At 38.4% G+C, this 16,943-nt stretch overlaps 1 protein-coding gene across 2 annotated transcripts in view; it reads left to right on the top strand.

Annotated features, from left to right (window-relative positions):
* LOC149411656 (uncharacterized) overlaps positions 1 to 16,943 on the top strand; it is a 29,369-nt gene that overhangs the window by 4,407 nt on the left and 8,019 nt on the right. For both annotated transcript variants that reach the window (XM_089647018.1, XM_089647017.1), the window contains exons 2-3: positions 8,192 to 8,352; positions 12,190 to 15,734. In XM_089647018.1, coding sequence (XP_089503144.1) covers positions 8,192 to 8,352; positions 12,190 to 15,734 — 3,706 coding nt within the window. The remainder of the gene's footprint in view (positions 1 to 8,191; positions 8,353 to 12,189; positions 15,735 to 16,943) is intronic.

The following is a 16,943-nucleotide window of genomic DNA, read 5'->3' as shown; positions in this document are numbered from 1 at the left end:
CTCCATCCTTTTACTGGCCACATCAAAAAGAAGATATTTGTTTTGTTCCACTACAAAATATTTTTAATATCGTTGACCCTCCCACAACAAAAGGTTCAGGAAGAGCTTACTACTTTCTTGAAAAAGACGTTCATCATGCTGATCAAAAGTTCAACCATCTTATGGGTCAGATCAAGAATAAAAGTAAAAAATGAACTTGAACATTTATTTGTAAACAATATTATTGTAATGTACTTTCATTTAACCTAATCCTACATTGCCTGTTTTATTTTTATTGTATTTGTTTTTTAAAGAGTTAACTTTGTATTGAAAAGAGTTAAAAAGTTGATCTTGTTATAAAATATTGCTATGGTGTATGCATTCAGGGTAAGGAACAAGGTACATTATTTTGTTGGTGCCTTAAGCTTACATTGCAAGCTTACCAGCATGTTGTAAAGGACCGAATAAGTTTGACTTTTTTTATTTGCAAATACAGTATCTAGATTTTAAAAAACTTGGAACAATTCTGTATGATTAAGATTTCTCATTTTAAAAACGTTTCTACACTGTGAAGCACACAAAATACCAGGAGTTTTATTTTTTTAGGTTGTACTATGTTTATTGTAGATAAGAATAAAAAAAAAATTACAAAAAGTTTGAAAAAAGTTTAAAATGGATTTTATTTATTGAAGCAAGTAAAATGCCATGAATTTTATTTTTGTATGTGATTCTATGCTATTTGTAGATATGAATAAAAAAAAAAATTACTTCATTAACACTGTACCTTCCCGAGATATTGCTTTTTTGTAAAGTACCTTTTCCGTCCCAAAAATTACTTTTGGTAATTTTTTAAAGTCAAGTAGATAAATGTAAAGGGTTTATTTATTTTTTTCTGCAATCAGCATAGTTTTCTTGATAATATTGAAAATTTTCATTGCATTTGCACTATAAATGACAAAGATACAATTTTTTTTCATTGAAGGTACAAGCTCTTCCGGAGTGCTCGGAATATGTAAAAACGCTTATTTTGCCCAAACTTCAACTGCCCATAAAAAAAAAACGAGTTGAGGTAGGAAGGTAAAATTTGGTATATTTTCTTATCTATATGGAAGGATTAAAAATTTAAAGTTTCATCAAAATCTGAGATGGTGGGTGACAAATCCAAAATTTTCTGGATGATTTGGTGCGGATTGACCCTAATTATCATCGGTTGATAATTGTTATTTTTAGATTGACTGAAATTTTGGGAGTGCGTTGCTCCAACGGTCCTTAGAGTTAGCCGCCACTGATTAAAGTTATCTCTAAGTAATCCACCGCTCGATTATCCGACAACCACTATAATTTGCCGTTACTTTTACTAAACTCGCCGATATTCATTTGTCAAATTAAGTAGTCCGCCGCATGCCTAGACTTGGCCAAGCTTTGTACACCGACACGACAATCTTACTCACATGGTTACTATTCTCGTGTGACCATTTTACCATTTGCCAGTGTTGTTTTAGGATATTTCCGTTAGTCCTGCGTATTCTATCAACATGTGTTTCTGTTTGTTTCATTCTATCACGTTTTTTTTTAGTAAATTTATAAAATGGGATCTTCTCGCAAGCGTAAACACGTTAATTTCAAAACAAAAAATGGAAATTTTACGATAGATCGATAGCGGTGTTTTTTTGTTTTTATGAAATACTAGCTGTACACCGCCACGCGTTGCTGTAGCTCAGTCTGTCTGTGCAGATAGAGAAATACTATCACGCGTTGCTTTTACGTCCAATAAATGGCGCTGTTTTTCAAAAAAGCATGTTTGTCACAGGTGACATCTAAATAATATAGGTATACAAAAACACAAGCATATTCTAATGAAACATTGTGTCAAAATTTCAAAGCAATCGTTGAAGAACTTTTGGAGATTTAAGATTTTGAACAAAAGAACATTTACATTTTATTTATATAGATTTGTTTTAATTTTCAGCATATTTGTATGTATGCACTATAACAATACGCCGCTTTTACTAATTGGACACTTGCCCGGTTTTTGATTAGTGATAGAGTACTGTATTTACTATTTAACCCTGGATAACTAATCGCTCGTCGAGGCGACGACGCGCTAGTCGGCGAAATTCGAAATCACCTACTTCCCCCCGCTCCCCGACCTTGACTCTTTCATTACCTTCCTAATTTGAGTAAACAGTGCAGCACGTGACGCGATTGCGGCCACACGCATACTAGGGCTTGCCCTATGACCATCTCGTCGTCCGCTGGACGAAAGTTTAGTTATAACAACAATTTTATTGTTAAGGTACGTACATTCATATATTGTCATGATTGAGGATATTCTTGGAGAATCTTCTACAATAGAAGCTCCGGTTCCATCTACTTCAAACGTGTGTAAAATTTGCTACCTGTGTCCATCCAAGGATGACCAAACACCGTTGCACCAGATGTAGAAAGGCTATTTGTGGTCCATATAATGTTGACATGTGTGGTCACTGTGTAGACTGATATTTTGATATTAATTTGTTCATTATAAACCGTTCCGTTTTACAGGTACGTTTTTAACGGATACGTCATAAACTTATGCTCTGTTCACACATAGGCACCGTATAACGTTCAACGGATCCGTCATTACTGGATGCGATGTGTGAACAGTATACCGCCGCTATTCTACAAGGATGGACGCTGTCGTGTTGTATTGGTACTATCGTCGGAGATGGAAGATTCGACGTTATTGGCAGCATCCACTTATGGCCCAAAGATCTAGAGAGGGTGCTTACAGTTTACTTATTAGTCAGTTACGAGGTGATGATTAATGTCTACTTTTGATGAACTTCTTAAACTATTGCAAACTATCAAACTATTGCAAACTTAAACTGTCGCATCACTCCCCCTCCTACACCCCGCACACACCTCCCGCCACGCACACAGTATCTATCCGTTAAAATTCTACGTATCCGTATATTTTTACTGTTCCGTCGTCCAGTATTCGATGACAAAACGGAATGTCATTTTTTTACGGAACGATATTTTTTAATGTATACAGAATACTGTGCCATGTGTGAAGTCGCTCATACAACTACATACGCCATCGACGAAAAAAAAATTACACAATAAAACGGAACAGTAAAACGGAGACATGTGTGAACGGGCCGTAACAAGTTCCCATCTTAATTAAATATTTTTGATTTATTTCTAGTGTTTTATTGCGTAGTGCACTCGATGAAAGTGTAGTTACAATGAAACAATGAAAACAGTTGAGTTATCTAGTGTTAATACCATTAAAGCCCAGCTACACTACTCGCGAAGTTGATCGAAGTTGACCGAATACGATAGTGTGTGCACGAACTTCACTTCGCTTCAGGCAACTTCGCTTCGCTTCGCCCGACTTCCGATTGTTGTCGGTAAATGCGCCCGAGTCAAAGGACTCGAGTCCGAGAGACTGAGTTGGACTGAGTTACTCGCGAAGTTGCACGAGTGTGTGGGCATGCACTTCGAACTTCGGCTAACTTCGTTGAAGCGTCGAAGCGAGTAGTGTAGCTGACACTTTAGGGGCCGGTGTCCTTCAAACAACACATTCTTAACATAGCCTGGTTAACCTCTAGAGACCGGAGCCCTGCATTTGCAGTGTTGAAGAATCGTGTCCACGGTACGAAGCACTGCAATTGCAGATCGACCTTATACATTAATTTTGCCTTCGGATATTACCTCTACTGGGTTAGTTAAAGACAAAAATAAAAATTTCACATTATTAAGTATGGTATTAATAATAATAATAATATTTGGATGATTTGTATGGAGTTGTTTGTGTGCAAAATCACCTCAAGGGTGCTGTACAAACATATAATACATTTCTACAATGATTACTAACTAATAAGACTAGTCAAACTATTATCAATTTATTGCTAACAGATTGCATCCACCGGTTCGTCGACTAATACAAAGCTATATGTACAATGCATTTGATTGATGAATGTGATGCTAGAATGTATATATGTTATTATTCTTATTTATGTATATTTTGTACAGTCAGATAATATACAGTACCATACTTACCTGGTATGTCACTTGAGATTAACACTGTTTATTAGAGAAATTTAGATACGGTTCGCACGCACAGGACATAATTTGACTTTCTGGTATTTATTTTATTTTAATTTTAATTTTGTCTATTGAAGTTTCTTGCCGTCCCCTACGGGTTAATATATATTGTAAAGTTCCTACACACGTCTAATCGAATTCATTAACTAAGAGCAATATCCACTGCGAACGAAGCTAAGCTAGTACTATGCGAATGCTAGGTTTTGTACAGATTTTTTGCAGATGCAACGCAAAATCTGTTTCAAATGTTTTTTTCTCGAGATACCCTGTACTCAAATGATATAGAAAAGGTGCAAAAAGACCAAGTGAATCAGATACTTGAGTCGAGACATTTAGTCTGAATAATAGAAGAGTATGTTTGATACTATGTATGAATGTGAATGAGGCAAGGAGTGTGTGTGCCAAGACCGAGTTGTTTGGCGGTTCGTCCTCTCTGCCTACCCCTGCGGAGAAACGGCGTGATGGTTAGTAAGCAAAAAAAGTTTAAGCGATATCTTTACATGCGAGAGTTTGGGTACTACTCTCTGTTGACCCTCTGGCTTTCTCGCTGGAATTCTTTAAAAAAATATTAAAAACGATTCACTAAACGTCATGTTCATGAAAAATGAGAAATTTATAACTGCACTCGAAATGCGAGATTGGTTTCCCTTGAGTTGCGTTTACAGATAAGTGCAAATCGAGTTTTAAGTTGCGTTCAAAACACAAGACTGGTTTAAATTTAAGAGTAATTCTGCATAAATTTTAATCACCACTCATAATTAAATTTTCTTCAGAGATATAGACATTTTTCAGTCAAACCTCGATGAATTCAAGATTAGAATAAGTATTTTTTTTAAGTACCAGGCTTCAACGCAACTGATATAATTAATGTATGTAATTGATCAATGTACACTTATGTATGGTATTAATTGTAAATGTTGTGAAATGTTACTGGAATCACTGTTTTTCACAAATAAACAATAAATAAATAGGTTCCATGATATTTCATCAAAATTACAATTGAACACACCTTTAAAAAGTGATATAGTCACTAAAAGTGATGAAACAAAAACTAGGTTAAATAGTTACCTTTATAACCTAGTTTTTGTTTCATCACTTTCATGACTTTATATCACTTTTTGTAGGTGTGTTGAACTGTCATTTTGATCTGATACCCGGTCACCAAATAAATAATATCCTCCATGCTAGGAAGTCACCTGTGTTGTGGAGGCATATGATCTGGTTATCAAACACAGTTAAAGTCATTTCATGCAACGCTTCGATTCTGAATGGCGGTCTTTCACCAGGGCATTTCTTTCTCTTTCTCTATGACTTAGAATCTGAGGTTCCACTGTTTGGTCAAATCTGAAAACTTTCCGACTCGAACCATAAGTCATGTATGCTCGCCGATTCACTAGGAACTTCGTCCAGTTAGCAAATTAATATTCAATTGGTACCCGACTGCCCCATTATTATCTTTATTGAGTGTATATTTTATTAAGTGATTGTAAAAGTGCAACATGATCATTATTAAGTGTAGCAATAACTTCTGCAACATTGATTTCTTTGTCTGTAAATACGCACCGTGTTTGTCTCGTCTGGAATTTAATTCTTCCACATCGTTATGTTCGCCCCATCGCAATTTTCATTCAAAGGCTAAGTAATGAATTAATTTATTTTTAAAAGAAATACTTAACATGCAAGTTTTGCAACTCCACCACAGTATAATATAGACTTTAGAAGGTTGATCTTTTTCCGAGAACTGCAATTAGTTAATTTTAGTAATATGTAGCAGCCGTGTCACCGCTGCTAGGATCATCATATCATAATCAGACCGCACGTGTAGGATGGCGAATAAAAAAAGCTGAATCAACAATCAGACTTACGAATTAAAATATCGACCTTTGATACCGCGAATGTGAAGGAATGCAGGGTGATGCAAAACGTTCATACAATGAACCGAGTCAGCGGTCCTGCGGGTTCGATGTCCAGACGCTGCTCCAACCTGTGGAAGACGAGAATAAAGGAATCAGCACCTATATAAGCGGAGGAGGACCTAAGTACATCATCATTCCACTCGAGAAGTCCGACTCGGCGTAACGGAGGAGTTTGCCGTTATGGCCGGTTCCCCCCGCGTCACGCCTCGCTCTTTCTTCACCACACCGCTTCAGGACCTGCTCATCTACACCCGGTTTTGCACGGACAACAATTATGGACTCTTTGGGATTCACCTCAGCGCCCTGGCTCTGGCTATCATTCCTGTCCAGTGCTGACCTCACGCGTCTAGACCCTGCGACCACTTCGCCGGTCTGCACCTAGGCCCCGCGGCATCGTCGCCAGCCTGCATCTCCCGTTCATCTGCCGACCAGGCCCATCGCACTTTCAGCTACCTCGTTCACACTGGAGTCCCGGAAGACCCCTCATCTCCATCAGTGCTGAATACATCCACTAGTCCGGTCTCCACCAACGCGGCGTCGACTCACTGACCCGCGCCTCGACCACATCATCGCCGTCCACGCCTGGTATCATCGTCATCGGTCCAGAGCCATCTCCCAACTGCGCAATTATACTGACTTAAAATAAACACCGTGACACAAAACACAACATCATCTTTGATTGTCTGACTACCAGATCCCCATAAATATAATAAATAATATATTTATCTGACACAGTCATACTTTCTAATTTTGCAATTGTTCCAGCATAACGAATCACATTACAAAGTCAAATAAACTTAATGATGTGTCAACATGTTTTATTTTACAAATTCTTATTCAAATACTCGATCCTCAATACCCATGCCTAACCCTTAACTATCTACCCTCGGTCTCACAGACACCAGTGATATTGTTTTTGTGAATAAATAACTAAGTGTGCACGCATTTTTATATTTCGTGCATCCATGTACCTTCTTCCCACAACCCGCGCATTTGCATTTGGTGAGTAAAAAACTTCTGTCGCCGTTCTGAGAGACCGGGGGTAAGCAGTATGTTTTATTTGCAATTTTGTAACAGTAATTACTTTTTATTGAAATTTTTGTGTTTATGTATAAATTGATTATCGTATTTATGAAAATTAGTAATGAGAAGTTTTTTTCTATTATGGATCTCATTTTCCATGTATGTTGACTTTTTCCTTTTTTTTGAGTTTATAAGGGGATTTGGATTTATCTAAGAAATACTGTTGATTTTTTATGCTTATATAATTTTAATAAATAGTAAAAATCCTTAAAATCATTAGTTTTATTTCAAATTAGTAAACTCCTGCAATGCTTCGCTATTGCTAATGTCTTTCTCGGGCGTCTCTGACTTCTCCCACCATTCACTACTGTATACCACAATGTTACTGTTAATAAAATACATTACATCGACTTTAATTCGACTCAGTATCTCATTCCAGTGCAGAGATATTGCGTTAAGTATTCTTCAGGCGTTCATGACTTTTCTACCATTCAAACTACTCTAAAGATTCCTGGCACTAATAAGAACAAACATTGAAATTTTCAGCTATATCGGCTTACTACTTTTCGAGTTTTGTGAGCACAAACTTACTCGGGCTGAATTTTTATCTATTAAGATTATCTTCCATTGCCATTGATTTTTTTGCGAGAGCGATATTTCGCCGAAGTCTCACGTGGGTAGGTAGTTAAGGGTTAATAATCTGGGTAAATTCTTCTTGAGTCATTGCCTTATTGCTGAAGATCGCAACTCCTTTGGGTTCTCCACTCCTCGCGGTTCTATGTTGCGTGGAGAGTTGCGGAAATCGACGTTTCGGGCATCTGTGATAATTGATGATCTTCATCTGTTTCACTTTGCCAGTATAACGTGCTTCTACGGGTTCGGCTTCTCAGATTGGCCAGCAACGTGTAAATAGCATGTGTATATTGGAGATTTAAAAATACTAATGACGACAATATCAAATGAACAAGCCTAAGTTTCAAAAATGTCTGTATGTTTCCTTTTGCTGGGTTTATGGGCAACAAATCAACCTCATCACTATGTTCATCCTAGCATAGGATTCGGCCTGCAAAAATATTCGTCTCTAATTGTCCGTCTTGCTTCAATCCCCTTCCACACTCGGTCCGCCTCTGGGTAACAAATATGTGGTCATTTAATGAATGAGTTATGTTTACTTTGCTTAGTTCCGCAAGGAGTGCATCGCCGATGTAGACACCAAGCCGGCTTACCAGAACTTGCGGCAGCGGGTGGAAGGCTCCGTGGCTGGCTTCCTGAGCAATCAGAAGTGGAAGCCGGACCTCAATAAGAACCAGCTCCGCGAGAAGCTGAGGAAACACATCTTAGAGTGAGCATCCCGTTATTATACTCAACATCACTCGTCATGATTTTCATTTTTACTTAGGTTTGTTGCAGACTTCGTCAAGTTTGACATCGAAGACCAGGAAAGATCATTTTGAATTTTTGGTATTTGAACTCTCTTTTTATCGCTGACATTCATAACAACATGACTGTTATGCTTTGATTTGATGATGATTTGATCAAAATCAATTTGATGAATGTGATTTTCAAAAGTATAAATTTCAAATTGGCGCTGATTGTCGATTCAACTGCCCATCATCACCCCCAACGGAGGACACCTCCCTTCCCATTCAAGTCAGATGCTTTTTGACCAGACCTCATGCATGGTTGTATGTATAATTAATGGACGTTTGCTTGCTTGGTGGCAATTTCTTCCAATCAACCAACCCAGATTTACAAATCAAGTTTTTAAATCATGTACATGTCTCGAGTGGTCGAGGGGTAAGGCTCTCGACTAGCAAGCTGGAGGTCGCGGGTTCAAATCCTGGCGTGCGCAAGTAACTTTAAAATAATTGTATTTTAGTATCGCCCTTGTGTAAGACCACCATTCAGAATTGAAAAGTTGCTTGAAATGGCTTTGGCTGTGTTTGGTGACCAGATCTGAATAGCCAGGTTCTTCCCCACCTTCCTCTTTCCCATCTCCTTCCCCTCCCCACGTCAGCCTCATACGATTTTTTCTTTCTCTTTTTATCTTATATAAATTTAGTTATCTAAACTTAAAAAAACTCTGTATCATGCAATATATCATGTTAAATACACATGTATGTAAAAGCTCAACAGGGCGTTTATAATAAATAAATAAATAACGTACCCTTATTAAGCTATAGTTTCACTGGCTCTAGACGGTTGGGAGTAGTTGGGACTTTTGTGCAGTTTTATATAAAAAAAAATTTAATTTTACATTCCTCATTTTTTTAACAGATGAATCATATTTTTTAACAGATATTTTATTATATATTCTATTATAGTATCTTTCTAATTATTTATAAATTTACGGAAAAGCTACAAGAATTAATTTCGAACAATCGATCAAAACACCATCCATACAGTAAGAATTATATTTTTGTACCGTTCCATATGTGAAACTAATAATTTTGAATCAAAATATCAATGTAAAATTGTCTCCCAGTTTTGTAACTCATCGGGATTGCTGTAACAAGAAATAAAAAAACATTAAAATATTAATGTATGCATTGAAGTTACATGTTAAAATCACCTAATACATGAATCATTAGATGCGTCACTAGCTAAATGTTTCATAGAGTGATTCATTTGTAGTAGACAACTCATTCAGAAATGATTTATTTATTTATAGATTTTACGCCCATACGGGCTTTTATAAAATTTGATGTACTATATAATAGTTTATTGTAACAGTAATCAAGAAATAGATATTTGCTATTATATAAATTCAATGCAGAAGAATAGTATTTTGCTTAGCTTAGTTATTTATATTATTAAGATATGTTACTACAGCCTTCTTGTAACTAATACAGGGTTTTCCAATAAGAGGTGTTATTTTGATATTCAATCGTAAAAGATCAATGGTTTCGTTGCTTGTGTGGCACGAAGCGCCGTCTTGTTGAAAGTAAACGTTGTCCAGATCAATACCATCCAATTCCGGCCATAAAAAATCATTAATCATCTCTCGATAGCGCAATCCATTCACCGTAACTGTTGCTTCAGCCTCATTTTCGAAAAAGTAAGGTCCAATGACTCCGTCGGACCATAAACCGCACCTAACAGTCACATGTTGAGGATAGAGAGGCTTTTCAACAATAACTCTTGGGTTTTCCGAGCCCCAGATGCAACAATTTTGCTTGTTGACGAAGCCACCGAGGTGGAAATGGGCCTCATCACTCAAGATGATTTGCATTTGATTCAATCAAGTGAATTTTAATAATTTCAATGCGTTGTTGAAGCGTGTATCGTTCCATTTTTATTAATGGCGTAGTTTCTACTTGTCAAATGTCAAAAATGACAGCTTCAAAAGTAACATCTACCGAAATAGCGGGCTATTCAAAATAACACCTCTTATTGGAAAACCCTGTATCTTGTATGATATTGTTGTTGCTGTTGAATTATATCCGTAGTATGGTAGGATTTTTATCTCTTCTACTGATACCCGTATTTTCTCCTTAGATGAATTAAAAGGGAGGATAGGTTGGTGAGACAACGCGCGCAGTTCCACTGGGTCCAGTGGACAAACTGGTGATTAACTGCATTCAGTATCATTATCTTGTAATGATAAACTTGTAACACTATTATTATAACGTTGGGCGCTATTGTAACATGTTATCAAGGTGAAGGGCACGTTGCGCGCCAATTATAACGGTTGTGACTACATAAGCCACGTTGCCGTCATTTACAACGGGATATTAAGGTTGCAAGGCACTTTGTCGCCTTTGTAACAAGTTATGTGGAACATAGTGTAGAAATAAAAGAAAGAAGGAAATGATTCCAAGATACAATATTTATTTCTACAACTTTAGATAACACGAAAACTCTTTAAATCCATAGTTAATATCTCAGGGGTGTGCATCATCCGAAGGATTGAATGCACGGTTGGAAAATTTAAAATTACATTGAGAGATTGACAATAAGGTTGGTGACATTAAAATTTAACTGACCTGATAAACGTGAAAGGGCGCCAAAGCAGTGCCATCCGGCAAAGCTAAAATTTTAATGTGTAGAGCATTGGATGACCAAGGTAAAAAAGCTAACAGCGACGTCATCGTAGCTCGTAATAATATGTCGGCCCATGAGGTGGCTCGTGTCTTCTGCTTCACAACGTTCCGGTACCGCAGCCTGTTGAATACTGACGCGTGGAAGTGGCCGTCCTGACCGCCAGCCCGTCTCCCGTTTCCTCTTGAAGTTGCCATGTGGCAAAGCAGCCGTAAATCAGAGATGGGAACTGATTGTTGCTATGACTCTGTAGCGGACTAGATATAACTGCTACAAACTAATGTTTATAAGACAAGGTTTACAACAATTTGCGTTCATAAACCTGTCGGTCAGACAAGCTGTAACCGGCTGGCACAAACACGTCGCTCTAGACTCTTTTTTGTGAAAAAAATGCTTCCGGTACTTTTGAGATGTGCACAAATCATTCTGGAGCAAAAACCAAATAGAAACACATAATAGTATGGAAGACAACCTATTGACAGTGCATCGTATTTTACAACTCAGTTCGCTCGTTTGTTCGACACGAATGAGGGTAAAAGCCGCCACCTGACAGGCGAGGGTGTGCGCTGCGAGCAGTCTTCCCTATTAAGCTCGCAACTACGCGAGGAGGCAAGAGAAACGAGGAATGTTCGAAATAATATAGCCGTTTCACCCGTACACATATTATTTGAATGGCTATCTCGGTCTAATGCGTTCTGTTCATTTATCTATGAATGATGTTATTTGTAGCCATTTCATGAATTAACAAATGATTTCCCCCCTTAACCCGCCTCACAATGTAGCCTGACCAACCAGGGAACAATACGTTAATATCCCTCGGTTGTACACAGCCCCATGGGTCTTTTGTGGTGTTTTTGGGACCATTCAAAAGCGGTGACCGGGTATGTCATCAAAACGACAATTCAACATACCTACAAAAAGTGATATAAAGTCATGAAAAGTGATGAAACAAGAACTAGGTTTAATAGTTACCTATGTAACCTATTTAAAATGTGATGACTCTATATCACATTTCAAAGGTGTGTTGAATTTTCATTTTGATGAAATATCATGGAACCTTCAAAAGCCATCCATCCCAACATCAACATCCCTGTGATATGTCATATTTGATGATACTAATTATTTTTTCTCATTTCAGTTCCAATTTTCTGGACCAAGGAGTGGAGAGAATAGTGGACCAAGCCGTCAATCCTAAAATCGCCTCTGTTTTCTTGCCGCAAGTCGAAGAAGTCGTCTACAAGTGTTTCGGGCTTGAAAAGCCTGACAGATCTGATCAAGACTACGCCAACGGGGTATCCACCTCGGAACTAAAGATCGTCACCGAGGACTTGCTCCCAGAAGACTTGGAAGCCGTCAGCCCAGATTCTGTCAAGTCTCACGAGAAACCTGCAGAGAATTTGTTTGAGAATATAGAATTACCTCCTGATCAAATCATGGTAGAAAAAAAGGAAGAGACTGAGGTGAAGGTGGACAGGATCTACCCCAGCGTCGATACGGAAGAGTCTGACGATTCTAAGGATGAAGAGTTTGAATCTCCCGCTTTTGAACCTCTGGATGACGATCTGATCAAAAGAGAAGGAAGCCCGAACAACTCGCAGATGTCCGGGTTAAGTGACTTGAATTCGAGAGATTCCAACGATTCCAACTCGATTGCGGAAAAGGTTAAGAAATCCAACGAAAAAGTTGCAGAATCACATCTTTCCCAAGCTTCAAACGATTCTGAAGTTTCAATCAAGGTCTCCAAGCTGGGGAAGAAGTCGCTCATGTACGATAGCACCTTCAGTGGTGACGATGCTAATATTAATTCCCCGGCTAAAAGAGAGCCCGCAGACGGATGCTTCAAGTTCTCAAATCACGAAGATAACTCGTCCGACGCTAGGCAGTGTTTCGAACCCGCCAAAGAGGAACCCATGGAATGCGACGATAACAGCGTTGACAAAAATTTCGCTAAGAGTGTAGTGAAAACAGAAGAAGTTGTCAAGAGTACAAGCAGCAGCGAAACAGCTGAACCCATAAAACACCACAGATCCAGTGTCGATTCTAAAACTTCCTCGGAAAGTTTAAAAATTGTGGACAAGTTCGACGGTTCCCTCGATTCTACCGAGTTAAGCTGTATTTACACGAGTACTGTGAAGAAGGAATCTTACATAGTCAAGGATTCATATACCTTTACTAATAAAATCACGTCTATGGATGAAGGCAGTATGGATGACGATTCAAGTAGCAATGGATTGAAAATTGATTTGCAAGAGACAGTGCAGTACTCCGAAGAGAACATCACCGGTATTGATAGATTGAGCATTTCCGAGGAAGCTAGTATGAAGTCTCCCATTGAAGATGCTAAGAAGGATAAGTTGGGCGGAAGTGAGAGACATAAGAGTTCTTCTAAAGATGAGAGACGATCCTCGAGTAGCCACCATTCCAAGGATCATAGAGACAAGAGAGACGACCATCACAAGAGCTCTCACTCTAGGCACAGAGAGAGCAGTGGACATCACGAGAGAAAGCACAGCTCTTCACAAGATAGGAAGGAAGGATCTCACTCGAAAAGCAGCAAGGAGTGTGGTGACAAGGACAAGTACGGAAAATCTAGCAATGGAGAATCCAGGAAGGAGTCTTCAAGTGATAGGCACAAGAGCTCTTCTTCCAGACATTCGTCCAGCTCCAAGCACTACAGTAGCTCCAAACATCGAGACGAGTCTCACAGGTCAAGACATTCCACCTCGGATAAGTCCGATGGACACAGTCTTTCTCGTCAAGACTCTCATAGAAGTGATAAGGACAGGGATTCGTCCAAGCGTTCCGAGAGCAAGGAACCTTCCAAACATAGAGACAAAGGATCCGATCACTCCAGTACCGAGAGGAGCAAGTCTTCATCGCACGGATCTAAGGATAAAAGTAGCTCAAAACACTCTCATCATGATAAGGAACGCAAGTCCTCTGGGGAAAAGAAAGATGAAAAGAAGAGTAAAGATAAATCGGAGAAAGATGATCACTACAGCTCTTCCGGTAGAGGCAATAGAACCAGGAGATCGACTGATCGTGATTCCAACGATGGGAACAATGGTTCCAACAAGAGCTCCAGCTCTAATTCTGTAGAATCTTCCACTTCTGCTAATCAATCTAACAAGGAGAAGTCCAACAGTTCAGGCAAAGACAATTGCTCCAATGGGAATGTGTCATCTGGACAGAGTGATAGCATCACTAAAGCCGCTAAGGACAAACTGAACATACTTGCCGGTGGATACATCAAATCCGAATTTAACATGTTCGAACCTGTTGTCAAGAAACCAGTTGTTCCTCTCATGAACTTACACCGGTCACCCGAAGCAACAGTCACCAAGAAACCTGTTATCCACATTGACAGCCAGCTTAATCCGAGTCCAATTAAAATCGAGCAAGAAAATATTCCAGAGCCGATTGTGGAAGAAACCTTGCCCAAGCTAAAGAAGCCCAAATTCGCTTCAAACATATTTGAAGCCAGAAAGTTGATGAAAGTCCGGAAGAACATGGACAAGATGGAGCTGAAACGCAAGCAGGACGCTCAAGAACTCATAGAGAAACAAAACAACGTCTCCAAAAATGAAAGTAGGATTTTCTCTGGCGTTTCAGGTCCTGAATTACATATTGCTTGTGCAAAGGACATTGCGGATACACCCAAGAAAATTCCTAAAATTAGAAGGTCTAGGGACGATTCAGATCTTGAATTACATATGGCTTGTGCGAAGAAGATTGCGGATTCACCCAAGAAAAGTCCTAAAATTAGAAGATCTATGGATGATTCAGATCTTGAACCAGACTTCCTCGGATTCGACGAAGAGTCTAGGAAAAAACTGCAGATCAATCTTGAGAAAGTTAAAAAGCATCTTAAGAATTACCTGGCCACTGTTAACGGAGTGGAACACAAATTCGATTCCGTAGTTCACTTGATCGGGTGCGATAAAAGCTTGGAACAAGCGTTTGTCAGGCTCAGCCGAAAGAACCACAAGATCAAGACTGTGAATCTACGCAAAAACGGGTTTGTGACACAGAATGTCGAAAAGTCTAGAGTTTCTCCGCAGAACTTTATCCTTTCGCCCGATTCAGACTTGTTACCATCAAGTTCGCGGTGCTACGTCGAGCTGAGTGATATAAAAAACAGTATGCATTCTGAAATGATGAAGGCCATGCGATTGCCGCTGAAGAAGAGAAAGCTGGCCCAACGCAAGATCATAAAGAGCCTTGAGATGAAACCGGACATTTTCGAAATCAAACCGGACCCAGTTCAAGAACTGATGCCAGATTATGATAATGATGATTCTAACTTCAGAAATTATGAAAATTCTAATGAGTACGGCAGTGAATATTATTCCAAGATGGACGATATGTTGAGTCGTGCAACAAAACAAGACATCATGGAGATTATCCTGGGAGGGGATATGAAATTTGATGCGTCTAGTGTCGATTTAAAATTTGTTCAGAACGAATTTATCCACCACTCTTCTAATGCGAATAAAATCATTGATGGAGTCATAGATAAACCAAATGGTAAAGTCACAGAGACACCGAGAAAGCGGAAGATTACTTTTGAAATAGCGGAGGAGAAAACCGAGGGGCAGAGAACAAACTTCAACAACAATTTAAAACAGCAGAATGAACCCACTGTTGCAAAGCGAAGATATATCCAGAAAGTTTCCCCTGAAGGTATGCAGTATACATTTTTTATTGGATTATAAAATATATTTCTACATATATAATACTTAACATTACTAGTTGCGTAGCGATTGCTTTGGTTAACCCCTTAACCGTCCTTCCACAAATTTTTGTTTTGATTGTTTCCCAATTCAATCAATCTGTCACTTATTTCTTTCTAACAAAGTAAGTCAATACAACCATTGTCTTGGCATTATATACAGGGTGTATCGGCACTTACCCGACAAACTTTAACCAGCTTTTCCTTAGCACATTTGGAGTAAAAAATGTTATGGGCACTTTGCTGTCCGGTAACATTTTTTTTCAATTAAAAACAAAAAATTATAAAAAAATCCTCCGTCACTGTCATTGGCATTGTTTCTCGTGTTCAACAGCTGTTATTAGCAAGTGTGTCCAAAAGCATCTTCGCTCTTTCCACACTAAATAATAATAGTTAAAAATGAGACGAATGGTGCCATACCATTTCGTTGTGATTGTAAAAGCGCGCCAATGTAGGCACGTACGTACATTATTCAACGAAACTCGAATAAAATATTGCCAGATGGGTTTTCAAACTGTGACAAAGAATAAAACAGTGGTGACATGTGGTGAAAATATGAATGGTAAATTTTTTATTAAAAAATATGTTACCGGACAGCAAAGTGCCCATAACATTTTTTACTCCAAATGTGCTAAGGAATAGCTGGTTAAAGTTTATCGGGTACGTGCCGATACACCCTGTATAATTGTAAGCTAACATAATATCGTCATTCGCCATTCGTCATTCGGCATGCAAAGTGATATTTTAAACACTCCAGCGATAGAGATTTCCGGGTGTTCGGTTTTCGATTCAGCCATTCGATTTAATTATTAAACCACACAAATAAAAATACTGAAACGTATGGACTGTGAAAAGTAGAATTTATAATTAATTTCAATTCATAAAAATCACCTAAACTAAATTTGGGTAGTAGCCATCGCTCGAGTGGTTAATTCCATTTGATTCGTAATAATTTTCTCCGAATATGTTCATCAACGGAACTTTGAATATTGTGTTTATTTTTTGGCCAAATACATAATGATGCAACACCGATTCCAATGACTGTACTTATTCTAGTTATAATAAAGTACCATTCACTTGAAACGTGAATGTAGACGTTTTGCTTTGTTAAAATATTTTTTTAATTTAATCAACGGCCACTTATCGAACAGTGAGATACT

This window comes from Hesperophylax consimilis, chromosome 25 (assembly GCF_061612785.1).
Source record: "Hesperophylax consimilis isolate HC1 chromosome 25, BYU_Hcon_1.0, whole genome shotgun sequence".
Classification (NCBI taxonomy): domain Eukaryota; kingdom Metazoa; phylum Arthropoda; class Insecta; order Trichoptera; family Limnephilidae; genus Hesperophylax; species Hesperophylax consimilis.
Note: the sequence above shows the minus strand (reverse complement) of the source record. Positions and strands in the feature narration are given on the sequence as shown.